The 15481-nt window shown below is 38.1% G+C and overlaps 1 protein-coding gene across 2 annotated transcripts in view; it reads left to right on the top strand.

Moving 5' to 3' along the window:
• Positions 1-15481, top strand: part of BZW2 (basic leucine zipper and W2 domains 2) — a 49694-nt gene that overhangs the window by 705 nt on the left and 33508 nt on the right. For both annotated transcript variants that reach the window (XM_079785894.1, XM_079785893.1), the window contains exon 2: positions 14979-15043. In XM_079785894.1, the coding sequence (XP_079642020.1) occupies positions 14986-15043 (58 nt within the window). In that variant the 5' untranslated portion in view covers positions 14979-14985. The remainder of the gene's footprint in view (positions 1-14978; positions 15044-15481) is intronic.

Below are 15481 nucleotides of genomic sequence, written 5' to 3'. Positions count from 1 at the left end.
AGAGTTCCCAGTCAGCCTCTTTGTAACTCTGATCTTGAGATTCATGGAATTAGGGAGGGGAAAGGAAGAGGCGTTGCTGCCTAGGTATAGCTTCAGATTAGCCTCTTAATCCAGCCTTCCACTGTCCTGTGTAGCCTGGAGCTTCGAGCATAGGGTAGCCAGCGGGTAAATACAAGTGTGGACCGTCTGGTGGCTCAGAAGCAAGACCTGCTCGCTCGTATGAAGTCCGTCATCCTTCCAAGGCGCACATCCATGACACTTACAGCATCAATAAAAGCCTTAGAAATGAGAGTGTATGTTAGGCCGTTGTTTCTCTACAGCCTCGTGTTGATGTTTCTCTCAAGACCCATCTGCTTCGAAGAGAAATATTTGAATAATTATCTGAATGGCTTTTGTTATACATCCCACCATTCTTTCTCCCCACAGTGCTGTATATGAAGTGAAATGCATTTTCCTCTGGCCTTACGCCTTTATTTTATTTTATTTATTTTTTTTGAAGCATTCACCAACACTTCCGAAATCCCGGAAGATGTTTATCATTATTTCCTGCCTTTAACAAAAATATTTCTTAAACCCCAGCTATTTTCTTTTCAAAGGCTTCTTCATTTTACAGGCTGGGGCAAATCGGAGCCAGAACATCTCACGTGAAAATGGTTTGCAATTATTCATCTCAATATATAACAAAGAAACTTTTGTTTGATGATACTTTAATAATGATGTGACTGTTCAAACAATGTGTAGTAAGATGCTTGAGAGTGACCACTATTTTGCAACACTTAGGATGCTGTTACTGCCACAGTCTCAATTGATTTTAACCATAGAATCATACAGAAGAAACCCACCTAAAAAAAATGTTTGCAGAGTGAACTTCTCCTAACATGTGACTTGACATCTTACAGCAAATGCATGGCCAGAATTGGGTGCTTCATTGCCAGTATTTCCATCTCTTCTGCCAGATCTGGGACATGGTTACTTGAAGGTCACACCTGTTTGCCTCACTGAGGTTGTCAGTTCTTTGAGGGTAGCAACTTACTATTCTTTCTTGGTGCCTTGTGGCGTCTAGTTTGTATTTAGTAGTCCTCTGTGCATACATGACTTCAGTAAATATAGAGTCAATAGCGTTTAAAGACGAAAACTAACCTCTACGTAGAAATGCAGATAAATAATGTTAAGTTTAAATTTCTAGAGACAGATATGTAATGGATAGTGCTCATCAGATGGATTACATTAGTCGTTTTGTACAATGTAAATTTTTAATGTAGGAATGAGATTAGCTAATGAGCACACCTTAAACTAGATCGAGGAACTTTTATTATACTAAGAACATACTCATATCAAGGAAATTTGTTGATAAAATAGCTACTACTTATTGAGTATTTAGTCTATGCCAGGTATTGTACCAGATGCTTTGTGTAGGATTCTTTTAATTATTGTTACAGTGACCCAGGAATTAGCCAGTATTATCTCTATTTCTGCAAATAAGAGGACAGAAACTAAAATTCGTTTGTCCACACGCCCCACAGTTAGGAAGAGTCAGAGCTAGAATGGAACCTCTATCTTGTCTCTAAAACCTTTTCGCTTTTTCCAATTTTCTGCCTATATGTGGTTGACAGTAAGGAAGAAATTATATATTCTTTTAACTAGCCAATAGATAATCCTGTGGTTCAGCCTGCCAAAGAGACAAAAATCTCTCTCCTACCTCTCCCCAATCCTTTTTCCATGCCCTACAACCAGTGGTATCTATTTCATATACTTCCTGTGATAGTTTGTGTTTGTAGCTTTTTTTTTTTTCTTTCCAGAAATGGGACCATACTAACACTGTTCCACACTATGGAATAGAATTTTTATGATGCGTTGGTCTTGCTTCTGTTTCTGTTTTCACTTTTAAAAAATAATGGTTTCTAAAATTTCTGAAATGTCCCCTCATCTCTTTTCTCCAACTGTCACTTAGGACCTCTCCTGGCTTATTGCAATTGATTCCTGAATAGCCTGCTTCTCTCTCACCTCTCCCCATCCAGCTAATTCAAGGCACCCCCAGTGCAATTAACTTTGGGCACCCATCCGCCTAAGAGTGAGACATACCCTGTAAAGACAGAACTAGTTCAGTTAAGACGTGTTGATGGCTTTTCTCTGGGCACAGAATAGAGGCTCAGTTCTGGCCTGGAAGACTCCAACTTCTGGTCCCACCAGGCATTTCCAGTCAGCCAGCCCCACCCACACACTCTGCTGGAAGGTCACCACACTGCTGGTTCCCTAACATGCCAGTAATTTCCACTCATTTGTTCCTGCTTTTCTCTTCCTGGAATGACTTCCCTCTTCACAGAGCCTCTCCTCTCCAGATCTAAAGAATTGTTCAATTTCTAAATACTACTTACATGTAACCTCTTCTCCCCATTTTCATAATCACCTCTCCCACCCTACCCAGTGAGGCGGGTACCGAACACATGTATTCATGTCTCTCAGCTAGGGGCACAAGGAAGATCTTCAGACAGGAGTTGATGGTACAGTTCTTGACATCTTCTACACCTCGCTTTATCTTATGATCCCTGGTGCCCCTCCCCTCTCCTCCAAGTAACATCATTGCTTTTTCATTTGGATCCCCATGAATATACCTACAGCAGGCACCTTTTCCATGACATCCTATTGTGGCTACATTCATCTGTTGGATCCCCTCTCCTTCTAGACTATAAATTCACTAGAACTCACTTACCTTTGTTTATCAAGAATGTAACCCATTGTCTTGCATCTACTGTATGCTCAGTAAATGCTGAGTTGAGTTCAGTTTGATCTCGAAGTTATTTTAGATGGATTTGTTTCCCTGCTTGACTAATTCTTACAGGCACAGTGAAGTGCTTGGCACAATCACACCATCATAACCAAGGGCAGAAGTTCTTTAAATGTTTTCAGTCTCAAGCTGTTTGACATTCTGATGAATGCTATCAACCAAAGAAAAAAATGTTTCATATGCATATGTCACAAATCGTATATACCATTCTTGGATTCCCCCCTACAGCCCCTGACCTCCAGCTCTCTGCTAGAAGAGAATGCTGTTTCCTTTTTCTTGAAGGGGAATAGCTCGCTCATTTTTGAGTGTTATAAGTAAAGTTTTTCCTTGACATTTGACTTCCTTAGATTTGGGTAGATTAGATATTTGGTGATATTAAAGAATTTTACTTTCTTTTAGGTGTGAAAATAATATCATGGTTATATTTTTTAAAGATTCCCTATCTCTTAAAATATGTACTGGATTACTTAAGGAGGGAAGGATATGACATCTGAGATTTGCTTCAATATAATTCTGTGACAATGGGGGACAGGGATTGAATAAGGGTATAAATGAGACACCATTGACTGTGATGGAAGCTGGGCAATTAATACATTGAATTCATTCTATTGCTCTCTCTATTTTTGGATATGGCTGAAATTTTCCATAATGAAGTTTTTAAAGTAAAATTTGGAAGTATTACAGCCTCTGAAAAATTGTTGTGGTTTTTTAACAAAGCATAAGAAAGTAATTTGAATGCAAATGCTCTTTCTCTATACTTGGAGTTTAGCTTATGCAATTATTCATTTAAATGTGAAAACAGTTACACCTAAATCTACCAGAGACTACTGTCTTGTGAACAATGCATTTCTATAAACTGTTCACATTACATTTTAACTTCTCCACAAAACAAAAGTCGGTGGCATTACTCATTGCTTGGTGACTGGCTGATAAATATCTTACTGGCAGCTAATCTTTTTTGGAAACTGACAAAGTAATTTTCAGACAAGTTTGAACAAGGGTCGCAACTATATTTCGTTGAACTGAGAAAAATCAAGATGTGAATGAAGTGGAGATACTGATTTTCTTCTGTGTTTCATAAGCCAAGTCAGAAGGCATTTCCAAAAAAAACACAAGGGTGCACCACAATGGTTGTGAGCAATATCAGCATTCTTAGGATAAGTACTCGTATATTAATATAGGAAAATCAGGGCCAGATTCACAGCAGAGTGTGCCCTAGATTCTTACTCGGGGCTTGCTTGACTAAATGCTTACTTTGTCACCCACTTTCTGGATTTTTACAGCTTCATAGCATACACTTCTTGATATTTAAGTTTCTTTTATTAGGTTTCAGACTTACAGAATGCCAACATGTAAAATTCGTGTATCGTTTATAACGTGCCTTCCTAGGCTTTGTTTCAAGGGTTTTTAAAGACTATTTAATTAAGCTTCCAAGTCAAGTCTTCATGATGTCTAAGGGCAATGTAGCCAATCCAGCCTCACTGCCAGGTGAGGTTGAAGCGTACATTAGTATGAGTCCAGTTTAGACTCATGTTTATATTAGATATGTCACTGTGGAATTTAAAACTCTAGGCGGGTGCCTCTTGTCTCTGAGTATAATAAAACTGTTCTAATAATTAAAAATAGAAAGCTTTGTCTGCAACAGAAGGGAAAAGGTAGCATTCACTTCCCAATGAATACGTTTACCCTAGAAAACTGGAGTTTATGGCTCTTGTCAATTGGTTATCTATGGTGGGATTATGTTAGAGTCTGCAGACAAAGCAGCCCTAAAACCTACATTCATCAGCCTCTGAGTAAAATCTCTCCCTGGTGTGTTGATTGGTAGAGTAAAGCAGTCCCATTAAGTAGCCTCTTCTGACCAAGTGGGAAATGGTTATGGATGGTCCCTGGGAGGCAGTCAAGCACACCAGGGAATTGGGAGGATCAAGGCTCCAACCTCCAGGGTGAGATTTATTTTCCAAGGCAATCTCTCTTGCTTTTGGTTTCTTCATATATAAAACTGTGTTAACCAAATTTACAGGGTGACTTTGAGAATCCTTGAGGATACCCTGTGGACTATAAATCTATATATATAAAAGACTAATATGCAAAGTGTTCCCTTGGAGTTCGACCGGGAGACCAGGAGTTCAATCGCTCGCTATGACGTGCACTGACCACCAGGGAGCGGCGCGGAACGAAGGGAGGCCCCAGCTGGCAGCCAGAAGGCCCCAATCAGCCCTGATCGCCAGTCAGGCCTAGGGGGCCTACCCGTGCACAAATTTCGTGCACCAGGTCTCTAGTGTTATATAAAAAGGAATTGTTATTTTTAGGGCCAATTCTATTTTTACAGTTGGAAAATATATGAATAACATAATTATGGGCCTAGCTGATAAATCAATTCAGAGTAAAATTGAATAGACATTAGTATTTGCCATAAGACTGTCTTGCTACATTTTGGAAGATAAAATTTATCTTCAAAAGTAAAGAGAGACTCTCATGAGCACATATGGTAATTCTAGTAATTATGTCTCAGGATTGACATTATTTTTTACATTAGTAAGAAACTTATGCCTCTGTTATATTCAGTGAGTCACAAAGGATTTCACTGGTCTTTGTCCTCTAGAGAGGCTTAGACTATCCTCCGGGAGACAGGCCAGCCCCTGAAACCATAGGGACTAAGGTAATCATCCTACAGCTCTGCCCTGTTGGGTCAGCCCAGAGCTTAGGCACCTTTCAGGACTTACCTTGGCATGTTTAAGTGGCTATCTGGCTCCTGCCAATCTTTCAGCTCTAATTTCAACAATGTTGCTACTCTTCTACCCACCCACCCTGCTTCTTGCTCCTGGAATGCCCTCCTCCACCCATTTCTGCATATCAAATTTTACTCAAATCCTTCTCAGCTCAAATGGCCCCTCCTCCACAGAGCCTTCTCCAGTCCCCAACCAAAGCACTGCAGAAACCAGGGTGGAGAGCTCAGTGGAAGGGCTGATTCCTGGAGAAAGTGAAATTTTGAAGGGAATCTGGAAGGATTGGTTAATTAGGACAGGCAAGCCAGAAAATGGAGAGCATTAAAGGGAGAACAGTAATACTTGAAACAATAAAGAATTTTTTAAAAATTCTAATAATAATAAAATAAAGGGAGAACACCCCCCCCCAAGAAAACTATCAAATAATATAAATTTTAAAAGTAAATATTGGCGATAATTTTATGGCCAACCATACTGGAACTAGAAATGATTTCATTTAAAGGTATGCTTTCCTTAATATGTCAACTTTAAAAATCATAAATGTGATAGAGTATATTTTAAAGAACACTGTGATAGTATGTTCTTGTTCTCAAGTAATGTGTAAAATGTGACATTACAAGCTTAAGGCTAAATTGGATATTATAAACCGGTACCTTCAGAATTGGTGGAAGTAGGAAAGTTGGTAATGGACATAAAAAGAAACAATGGAAGAGAAAAACATATACTTACTAGAATATTTTGTACAAAATGATTTGAAATTATCCAAAAATAGCTGCTATATAAATAGCCAAAACAGCTAGAAAAGAAAATGAGGAGGAAATTCTTTGTGATGTTTATTTTGCAAGTGAAATGTCTGAGTAAATATTCAGACGTGGAACCTGATCTACTACATCTTAAAGGAATTTCTGGACTCATTATTCTCTTAATTTGATTTTTATCCAATTGGACTTCCTTCCCCCTGCCCCCTCTTTTACTTTTGTGGTAAGTGTAATAAAGACATTGCTGAAGCAGTTAAACCTGAGAGATATAACTCAGGGATTTAATAATCGGATTAACGTGAATCTTTTTGACGCAGAATTGTGGTTGTCATTAGGAGTTTCCTCAGCATTTTTTCTTTGTACCTACTAGGGGAAAAAACATGATAATTTCTAAGAATTTCTAACTTTTTAAAATATGAAATCTACCAAGATTAACAGAGTCAACACAACAATAGTTTCATTGTTAGCTCACTCCAATGACTATATTGAGAGCCAAGGGTCTCTTTAACAAGTATCTTTTGGGCAGTGAAATGCCAAGTGGGATGATTTTGCCTGTTCTAAGTTTGGCATGTGTTAAGTGAAGAACGCCAAAAAATGTTCTGATAGTCATATTTGTTAAGTATCTAACTTTGAAAATAAAGGTTTAGGTAACTCACTGAATGAACCATTCTTTTGGCAAATGCCAAGGAGACAGTGCTCCCATTATTCTTTCTTGATTTTTAATATCAGGTGTATCTTTTTTTTAATTTGTGTCAAAAAAGAAAGGAAACGTAATGGTTCCATATAAGGAAGAATAATACACTCATACTAATATTAATGACTAATCCTATGGCTATCTTTAATTCTTTTATGGAAACAATATTTCAGTAGGAAAACAATAATTACTTAAGTCTGTGAAAGATGTAAAATTATGTCTTTTCATATGTCAACTTATTTTTATGTTGGATGAAGACTTAAACAACAATTGTTAGGTGCACTGTTATTTTGGAGGACTTCTTACTAAATCTCAAGGAAACCACTGGGCAGAGGTGATACCAGTGAGGAATACTAACTCTCTGCTCTATAGAGACTGTATCGTGAGCCGCTATGGGCTGTGCCGTTTTACGATATTCTCTCATCCTCTTCTCTTTGTATATTCACACAAAGGACTTTAATACTTTCCAAACTAACCTCGATGGCTTCCTGGATTTGTGATTATTTCTAAGGGGGGAAAGAAACCTGACATATGTTTTTCTCAGTATGCATGGTAATAGAATGAGGTTATTATAAACAGGAAGGAGAACCCCAAGGTGATGGTGCAGAGGAAGCTGCTGGCTGAAGGAAAGGGATGCAGCACTGGTGCCCAGGAGTGTGAAGATTGTGTTTTTGTTCAAGCGGGGCTGCCGGAGGAAGCAGTGTGATAACTGGCTCCTGTGGTACTAGAAGCCGTGGTGCCACAGGTTTCCTACTATTTACATGTCCCTAAGGGGCAGGATTTTTGTTCAATACTTCATTAAAGACTTTTTCTTTTTTCTTTTTCTTAACAGTCATGTAGAACTACTTGGCATTTGGGAAGTAATACAAGCTGACCCAGTTTATCCAGATGCTGGATAGACTTTAAAATTAATATTTGTGCTTTACTCTAACTCTCAACCATAAAATCTAGGGGCTAATGAAAAAGCTGCCTTGGAGAATCATATAAATAATTACCTAAGACACTGCAACAACATTGGGTGGCTTTTGGGGGAAGTGCACTGAGTGGAGGCTGGGGTGATCAGAGTCTGGCCCTGACTCTCCCGGGTACCTGAGCCCCTGAGGAGGAGGGGGGCTTTCTTGGCTTTGATCTCTGCTGTGTCACCAATGTTGGAATGCAATGCATGGCTTCAAGCTAGTGGTGTGACATCTCAGAGCCTTACTGGAGTGTGGGATGAGGGTCAGGGTTTAGGGTCCATGGTTTCCAGTCATGGAAAACATAAACAACTGCACCTCAAGACATCATGTGATGTACTTGAACATACTGGAGACTACTGATTCTTGTTAACTCACACTGCCAGATTTTCCGTGCAGTACTTGGATCAAACCTCCACCTGCTAGAAAGTGAGCACCTTGTCTCATTGGTCCCTGCTGCATCCCTGTTGACTAGTACCAGATGTAGGCTTGGTAAACGAATACAAATGACTAATTCTCTATATGTTTGAACTTATTTCCAAAAGTATACATGAGAGAGTTTGTAGTGCTTTGCTGTTTGGGGTTTTTTGTTTGTTTTGTTTGTTTGTTTTTTCTCTTTTAATTGAAGTTTGTGCTGTCCATTCCTATAGAATTGTGTCAGGGAGTACAGCCCCATACTAGCAGTGTGCTGTGTGCCATTGAGTCCTAGGCTGGGGTGTCGTATTTCTATCCAGTTCACGTTCTCCTCCTTGTGAAGAGTCTTGTGTAAGTAACTTTTTGGTGTGTACAACCCTCAAATAAAACTTAGACAGGCTTCAGCAGGTCCCCTCCTGGGAAGATGGAAGAGAGGCTTGGTTCAGAGGACTCACAGTGAGGAAATGTTTGGATGCCTGCCTACCACCACCTTTGAGCATCCCGAAGGTCCATTGCCATGTTTTATAGTTGCTCCAAAGCAAATTATCTCACCAGTTACCAGTCTAGGGTGTTATTCCCCTTGCCCCCCCCCCCCCCCCCCTGAAGATTCTGTTTTCCTCTCCTGCTTGACTAAAATGCTAAGAAGAGAGGAACGCACTTCCATCATCCTTAACATAATAACTTATCTCCTAACTTCCCATTTGAACGAGTAGTCATGGACACCCCCATCAGTTTTGTGTCTGACACAAAATTAGCCTTAATAAATTGACCTGCTTAAAGACTGTTTTTTTAGGACTGTTTTAGATTCACAGCAAAATTAAGAGGAAGATACAGAAACTTCCCGTATTTCCTCTGGCCCATGTAAACATAACTTCCCCCATTATCAACACCCCCTACTAGAGTGGTACAGTTGTTACAGTTGATGGATTTATGGACTGCTTGATAGCATGTGGTTGGTACATAGTGGGTGGCTGATATAAGTATTCAACTTGTTTTCTGTACATATACACACATTCTTATTGTTATTTATGCATAACCATGTTCTTAAAGGAAACATAAGACAGTGTTAAAGGGTTAAACATATTACTTCCATGGAGTAAGACTCACTCCATGAACATGAGATTAGGAGTGAAAGGTTGGGAGGTGGACTTTATTTTTACTTCATACTCTTTTGAGCTATGTTAGTTTTTTTGTTGTTTGTTTGTGTTGTTGGTTTGTTTGTTTTTTACCAACAGCCTATTAGTACTTATAGTTTACATGAGCCAATTAAAATAATACAGAGAGACCATCTTGTTTTTTATAAGCTTAAGACTATAATATGATTAATAAATTTCAAGGACATTTCCCTCTCCAAAAAAGATTTCTTATTTTCCTAAAGTGATGCATTGGAACATAGGACTTTTAAAATAAACATGCTGGTGTTCAGTTTCCTTTTTTCTATCTCCCTCTTTAAATCCCAGATTGTTGCCTTTTACACCCTCCACCTAAATATCAGAGTACCTAAAATCACATGGAAGTACATAAATCAGTATCAAAGACTGTGGGAAGTACTTTTTTTGTATTCTAAATATACTTTTGATTTTAGCTGTGACAAGCTACTCAGTGATAAATTTGTGTTCTTTAACATTGACGTCAGTGTTTGGCAAACAGAAAAAAGTCAGTCAAGGAAATATCTGCCTGCTTACTACTCTGGTATGTTCAGACCAGTGCATGCAGTTTTTAACTCTTGAGAGCAAGCACCATCTTTGGTTTTGCTCAGCATTGTTTCCTCTTTAGTGCAGGGTTTTCCAGCCTTGGGACTATGGACATTTTGGAGTAGATAACCCTTTGTTGTTGGGGCTGTCCTGCGCATTGTGTTAAGTAATATTGACTCCGCACGGAGAGTTTCCCTTTGAAGTTTGGTCCTTCTCTTCTTTGGCTGCTGTAGCCATGTGGTTTTGAAATTGGGGCAAAATGCTCCTCAGGGCTACTTTATTTAAAAAATATATTAATTAAAAATTCCTGGTTTTGGATGTATTTTTATCTTTTTTTAAAATCAAAGTTATGAGTTTTGGGCAATAAGGATTACTTCAGAATTGGGTTGCCTAACATGATAGCCACTAGCCACATTGGCAATTTCCATTTTAATTTTACGGAACAAAAATTAAATGTAATGAAACATTTAGTTTTTCAGTCACCCTAGTCACATTTCAAGAGCTCCATAGCCACGTGTCTAGTAGCTACAAGGAGACAGTGTAGTCAGAACATTTCCACCCTCACAGGCAGTTCTGCTGCTTACAGTGGCTCTAGAACGGGGTTGGCAAACCATGACCTAGGACTCACTCTAAACCCCCCCCACACACACACACACTTGTTTTGTAAATAAAATTTTCTTGAAATACAGCCAAATGTCTCCATGTTGTCTATGGTTGTTTTCAGGCTGTAACAGCAGAATTGAGTAGTTGCCATAGAGTCCATATGACTCACAGAGCCTAAAATCTTTTCTTTCCAGCCCTTTGTAGAGAAAGATTGTGACCGCACTTTAGAGTATACCTGTTCATAAAGTTGAGGTTGTGTGGATAGCGTAGTTGTTACGTGTGAGCATATGTTAGTAGTGTAACAGGTTATATGAGGCAGGTTATCAACATTCAAAGATGAGCGGGGTCAGAGGAACATCGAGAATAGAGTTATCAGGCCAAACCTCTGGATTACTAGCAGAGAATAGTTGTACCTTTGTAGGGGCAACTAGAATGCATGCAGATTCTTTCCAAAAATGAGAGAATGGAAGACTATCAGGCAAGACGACACGCAAACAGTCAATCTACTCAGGGTGGGCTGGACAATGGGCAGAATTAGTCCACAGTTGCCACGAGGCCCATCTGTGCTGCTGGCCCATTGTTACTCCTGGGCCACAGTCTGGCTGGGAGTATGTGATGGAATCTACAAAGGAATGAGGACAGTCAGAAAACTCAGAGTGAAATAGGGGGACGTTTATCTGTTAGACCTAAAAACCTTTCAATTAAGGCTTTCAATTTGGACTTACATAGGAATTTATTCAAAAATGTTTATTTCATTAATAGAGTAACTTTCTAATTTTTGATTGATTGGCTCATTTAGTATTTTTATGGTCTTTTATCTTGTGGAATATCTAAGAAATTTAGTCTCTTAGATAACAAGTAAAATACTTAAATTTGTTTTGTTTTTAACATTTTACATATAATTTTTTTAAATAATGTTTTATACCATGGAGTTTTTCCATTTTGATGGGACATGAGCTTATTTTGTCTGTGTCTTGGGCTGATAGTTTTTTTTTAATGGATGCCAAATCATGATGTATAAATTGTACCCCAGACAAATTTGTCTTTGAAGATTCTGTTAAACGCTGATTTTTTAAAATGTATTTTTAGTTAGTTGATTTTAAGTTGTAAATTATAATGCAATCTAATGAAAGTAAGCTTTTGACATTGGCCTGATAGAAGTGGCTTTGCGACTCTTTCTTTGTTGCTTTCCCAGGTGAAAGCTAGCAGTTTCTTAGTCAAAGTGCCCTTGCCTCTGTGGCCAGGGCTTCTCTTCGGTGAGTGCCTTATAAAGGCTGACCTTCACTAGAGCAGATTATAATGTGGCAGGGAGAGCTAAATTTAGAGGGAAAGCAAAGCCTCCGCTCCAAATAGTAACAGCTCAACGATAGACACTTTTGGTGAACAGAATATCTTCATTTAGTCTTTCAATACCAGTAGGTGAGTCTCTGTGTTGTTTGTTTCAATTTTTGGTGTGTACATCAAAATCTTTCCATCTTTTTTATGTTTACAAGTTACTGTGTTATTTTGCACATAGAATATATTGAGGGTGTGAAACAATGCCATATAATTAGGCTACGAAGAAACAAAGGTTTGTGTTTAGAATTAAAGGCCGTATAAATGGAGCTAACAATGTTTAAAATGGAGTAATTTCCTCATAGGTAGGCTGTGTGTAGGGGTAATTCTCCCTTGTCAGCAAACTAGAAACAAAGTACAAAGGTAGAGTTAATTGGGGGATCTCAACTGTTTATATTCTGGATCCTAAAATACAACTTTTAGAGAGGGCTCACACTTTTAGAATATTTTTTATTCCAAAATATAAACATCCTTGGCAAAGTGTAACTTCTTCCTTGCATGTTTACCTGCTTGAGGAGTTTCAGGCTAGTTGTTCTTTATTTTTTCTATTTTTGTTTTTGCATCTCTGGTGTGAGACCCTAGCTCTGTAACAGATATTTTTCTTTACTAACACAAGAAGACATTTTATATAAAAATGTGTTGTTTGAGGGGAGATGTGGATACAAGAATACATGCACACACACATGTCTGTGTACACACATGTGTTTATATGCATTACTTGTTCCTTCCTCAATGAGGTGTTTGCTGATTCAGAGTAAATCCATGGAAAATGTAAGAGGGAAATTTCTGAATGAAAGAGTTTTGCAGTGAGTATAAATAATGCATTAGAAGCTCTATTTCCAACATCTATCAAATAAAATGAGATTTCATCAGTTACATTTATGACTATTTAAAGCGTAGTTGCTGCCGCATACACATACAGCAATCAGTCACTTTTTTGGCCCTTGTTCTGGGACTATACTACTATTTTCCCACCTATCTCATTGCATTGTAAATGTTGAGATTTTATCTCCAGAGGATGCTCTGTGCTTTTCTGAGGGCATGGAATCTGCCTCAGCCACCTTTATTTTGCAAAGCATGATGGATTAAGTTCACTTTATAGGATTGATAAAAATCGTCTATGTTTAAGCTATATTACTGTTTTCATTTGTCACCTTCTAATTAGTTTTATTTTTTAAGTTATGATTAAAGTTTTTAATGATAAACAGATTGCTTTCTATGTGAAAATAAAAGTTTCTCTTCTTTAGTGGGTGTGAAGAAAGTTTTTGTAATACATTGAATAATAATTTTTGCATGCTTAAGAATTTTTTTAAAACTTTGATACATAAATAATTTACTTGAATACTACAAATTTTCTTGATTGTTTAAAGGTGTAAGTATTGGAGAAAATCTGGACATTTTCAAGTCACAATTTTTAAACACTTTGAAAGATAATTAATTTGCTTGACATCTTAATTGTTTAGTTCTCATAATTTAGGTGATCTAGACATGTTTTCAGATTGTAATATTTATGGCAGCAAACTTATTCTTAATTTATAAAATGTCTTTTTTTTTTACTTTTTTTCAAAGCTAATTTATTATATTTTTTAGTTGTCTATTAAATCAAATAGGAGAATATAGAATACCCAAATCTCTGCCCTGTGAGGTAAACAAATATAAGACTTTTTAGCAATTTTTTATATCTTTCTGAAGTTTTGCTTGCATAGAAAAGTGGAATACACACACACACACACACACACACACACACACACACACACACACACCGTATTTTCCGGCGTATAAGACGACTGGGCGTATAGAAGATTTTCCTGGGTTAAAAAGTCATCTTATACGCCGGAAAATACGGCATATATAATAAAAGCGTAGTATACAAATTGTCCCCTCGACCGGGAGTTAGTCAGGGAGTTTGAGCAGGGGGCAGGGCCGGATGGGGGAAGGGAGTAATGCCCTGGCTGGCAGCGGCAGGTAACCAGGGGAAGGGAGGAAGTACTCGGCCAGCAGCCGGCAGCTGCACCAGTGTACGAGTTTCGTGCACTGGGCCTCTAGCATGCATATATATATATATATATCACCATTTTAACCAAAAAGATATGGTTTACACTCTTATTCCACTTGGTTTTTTTTCCATTAGCAATGCCTTGGCACAGCTCATTTGACAATGTCAGTGTCACAGCTTATTTGAGCTTTATTTATTAAATGCTTACTCTTTACTCAGCATTATTTTAGGTGCTAAAGACACACTATAGAGTAAAACCTATGCAGTCCCTACCTGCATGGAGGTTACACCCTCAAGGGAGAAATAGACCAGAGGCAAACAGACATGATCAAATGGCAGGGACTGCGTAGCGCCATGGAGTTTGATTGGGTGTACAGAGAAAACCAGGGGACTGACCGGGATAGCATCCTTCCCAGAAGAGAGGTGACTACTCTGGCACGTTGGCAGAAGAAAGGGCAGTGTGGTTGGAGCGCAGTGAGTGACGGGAAGAGAGGTCGATGTAGGAAACATAATCGGTGAGGTACCAGGGCTAATTCCTTCATTTGTAAAGCTTCATGAAATTCTATTTGATGGCTTATTATAACTAGTTTAACCAGCCTCATGTTTATGAGCATTTAAGTTTCCATTTTTTTTATGCGTCTTACAATGCTGAACTGAATTCTTTCTACACACACGCTCACAGAATATATTTACATATTTGTGTGGGTATACATTCCTAGTAGAGAAATTGCTGGAACACAGGTTATGCACATGGAAATATTTATAGGTATTCAACAAATGTTTCCCAGTAGTATTGCATGGAGTTTCTCCCTTATGCCAAAGTTTATGCCTGAGGTTGTTTCCCTTACATCTTTTGTCAACACTAGATCTTATTAAACTTTAAAACTTGCTAGTTCAGTAGTTAAAATTATCTCTTTTTTTTTTAAAGTATATTCAGTATGGGTGAGATTATGCTTATTATACATTTTTATAATGAACTGCTTAATTGAATTACATAATCTTTATTTTCTTTGTTTTCAGAAATTTTATGAATAAGCATCAGAAGCCAGTGCTAACAGGCCAGCGGTTCAAAACTCGGAAAAGGGGTAGGTTGTGTTGTGGGTTTGTGTGTGTGGGGGGGGGCGGGGAAGGGAGCATGTTTATGTGTAGGTGTGCTTAAAGTTCCAATCAAAATATAAAAGTGGAGAAAATTTAGAATTATATCCTTGTTTCCAGCTAACCTCACTAATTCCAGTCTTGTGAACTCTGGATGGAGAATCTGAAGGTCTGAGACCCAGCCTCAAAATTGCCAGTCACTTAGGTGTTTGATTTTGGACAAGTCATCTAACTTGTCTGAGCTTTGTGTTGTTATCTACAAAATGAGGATAATTATATCCGATCAGGTTGCCTCACTCTCAAATGAAGATGATTAACTTTAGTGTTTTGACATCAGCAGTTGTATTTGTTTTTTGCTTGCTTTGTTGTTTTTTTTAAAGTATAAATAGCAAGAATGCTACAACTAAAAGAAAAGTAAGTTAGGGAAA

This window comes from Cnephaeus nilssonii, assembly GCF_951640355.1.
Source record: "Cnephaeus nilssonii genome assembly, chromosome: 12".
NCBI lineage: Eukaryota > Metazoa > Chordata > Mammalia > Chiroptera > Vespertilionidae > Cnephaeus > Cnephaeus nilssonii.
This window is presented reverse-complemented; position numbering and strand designations above follow the sequence as displayed.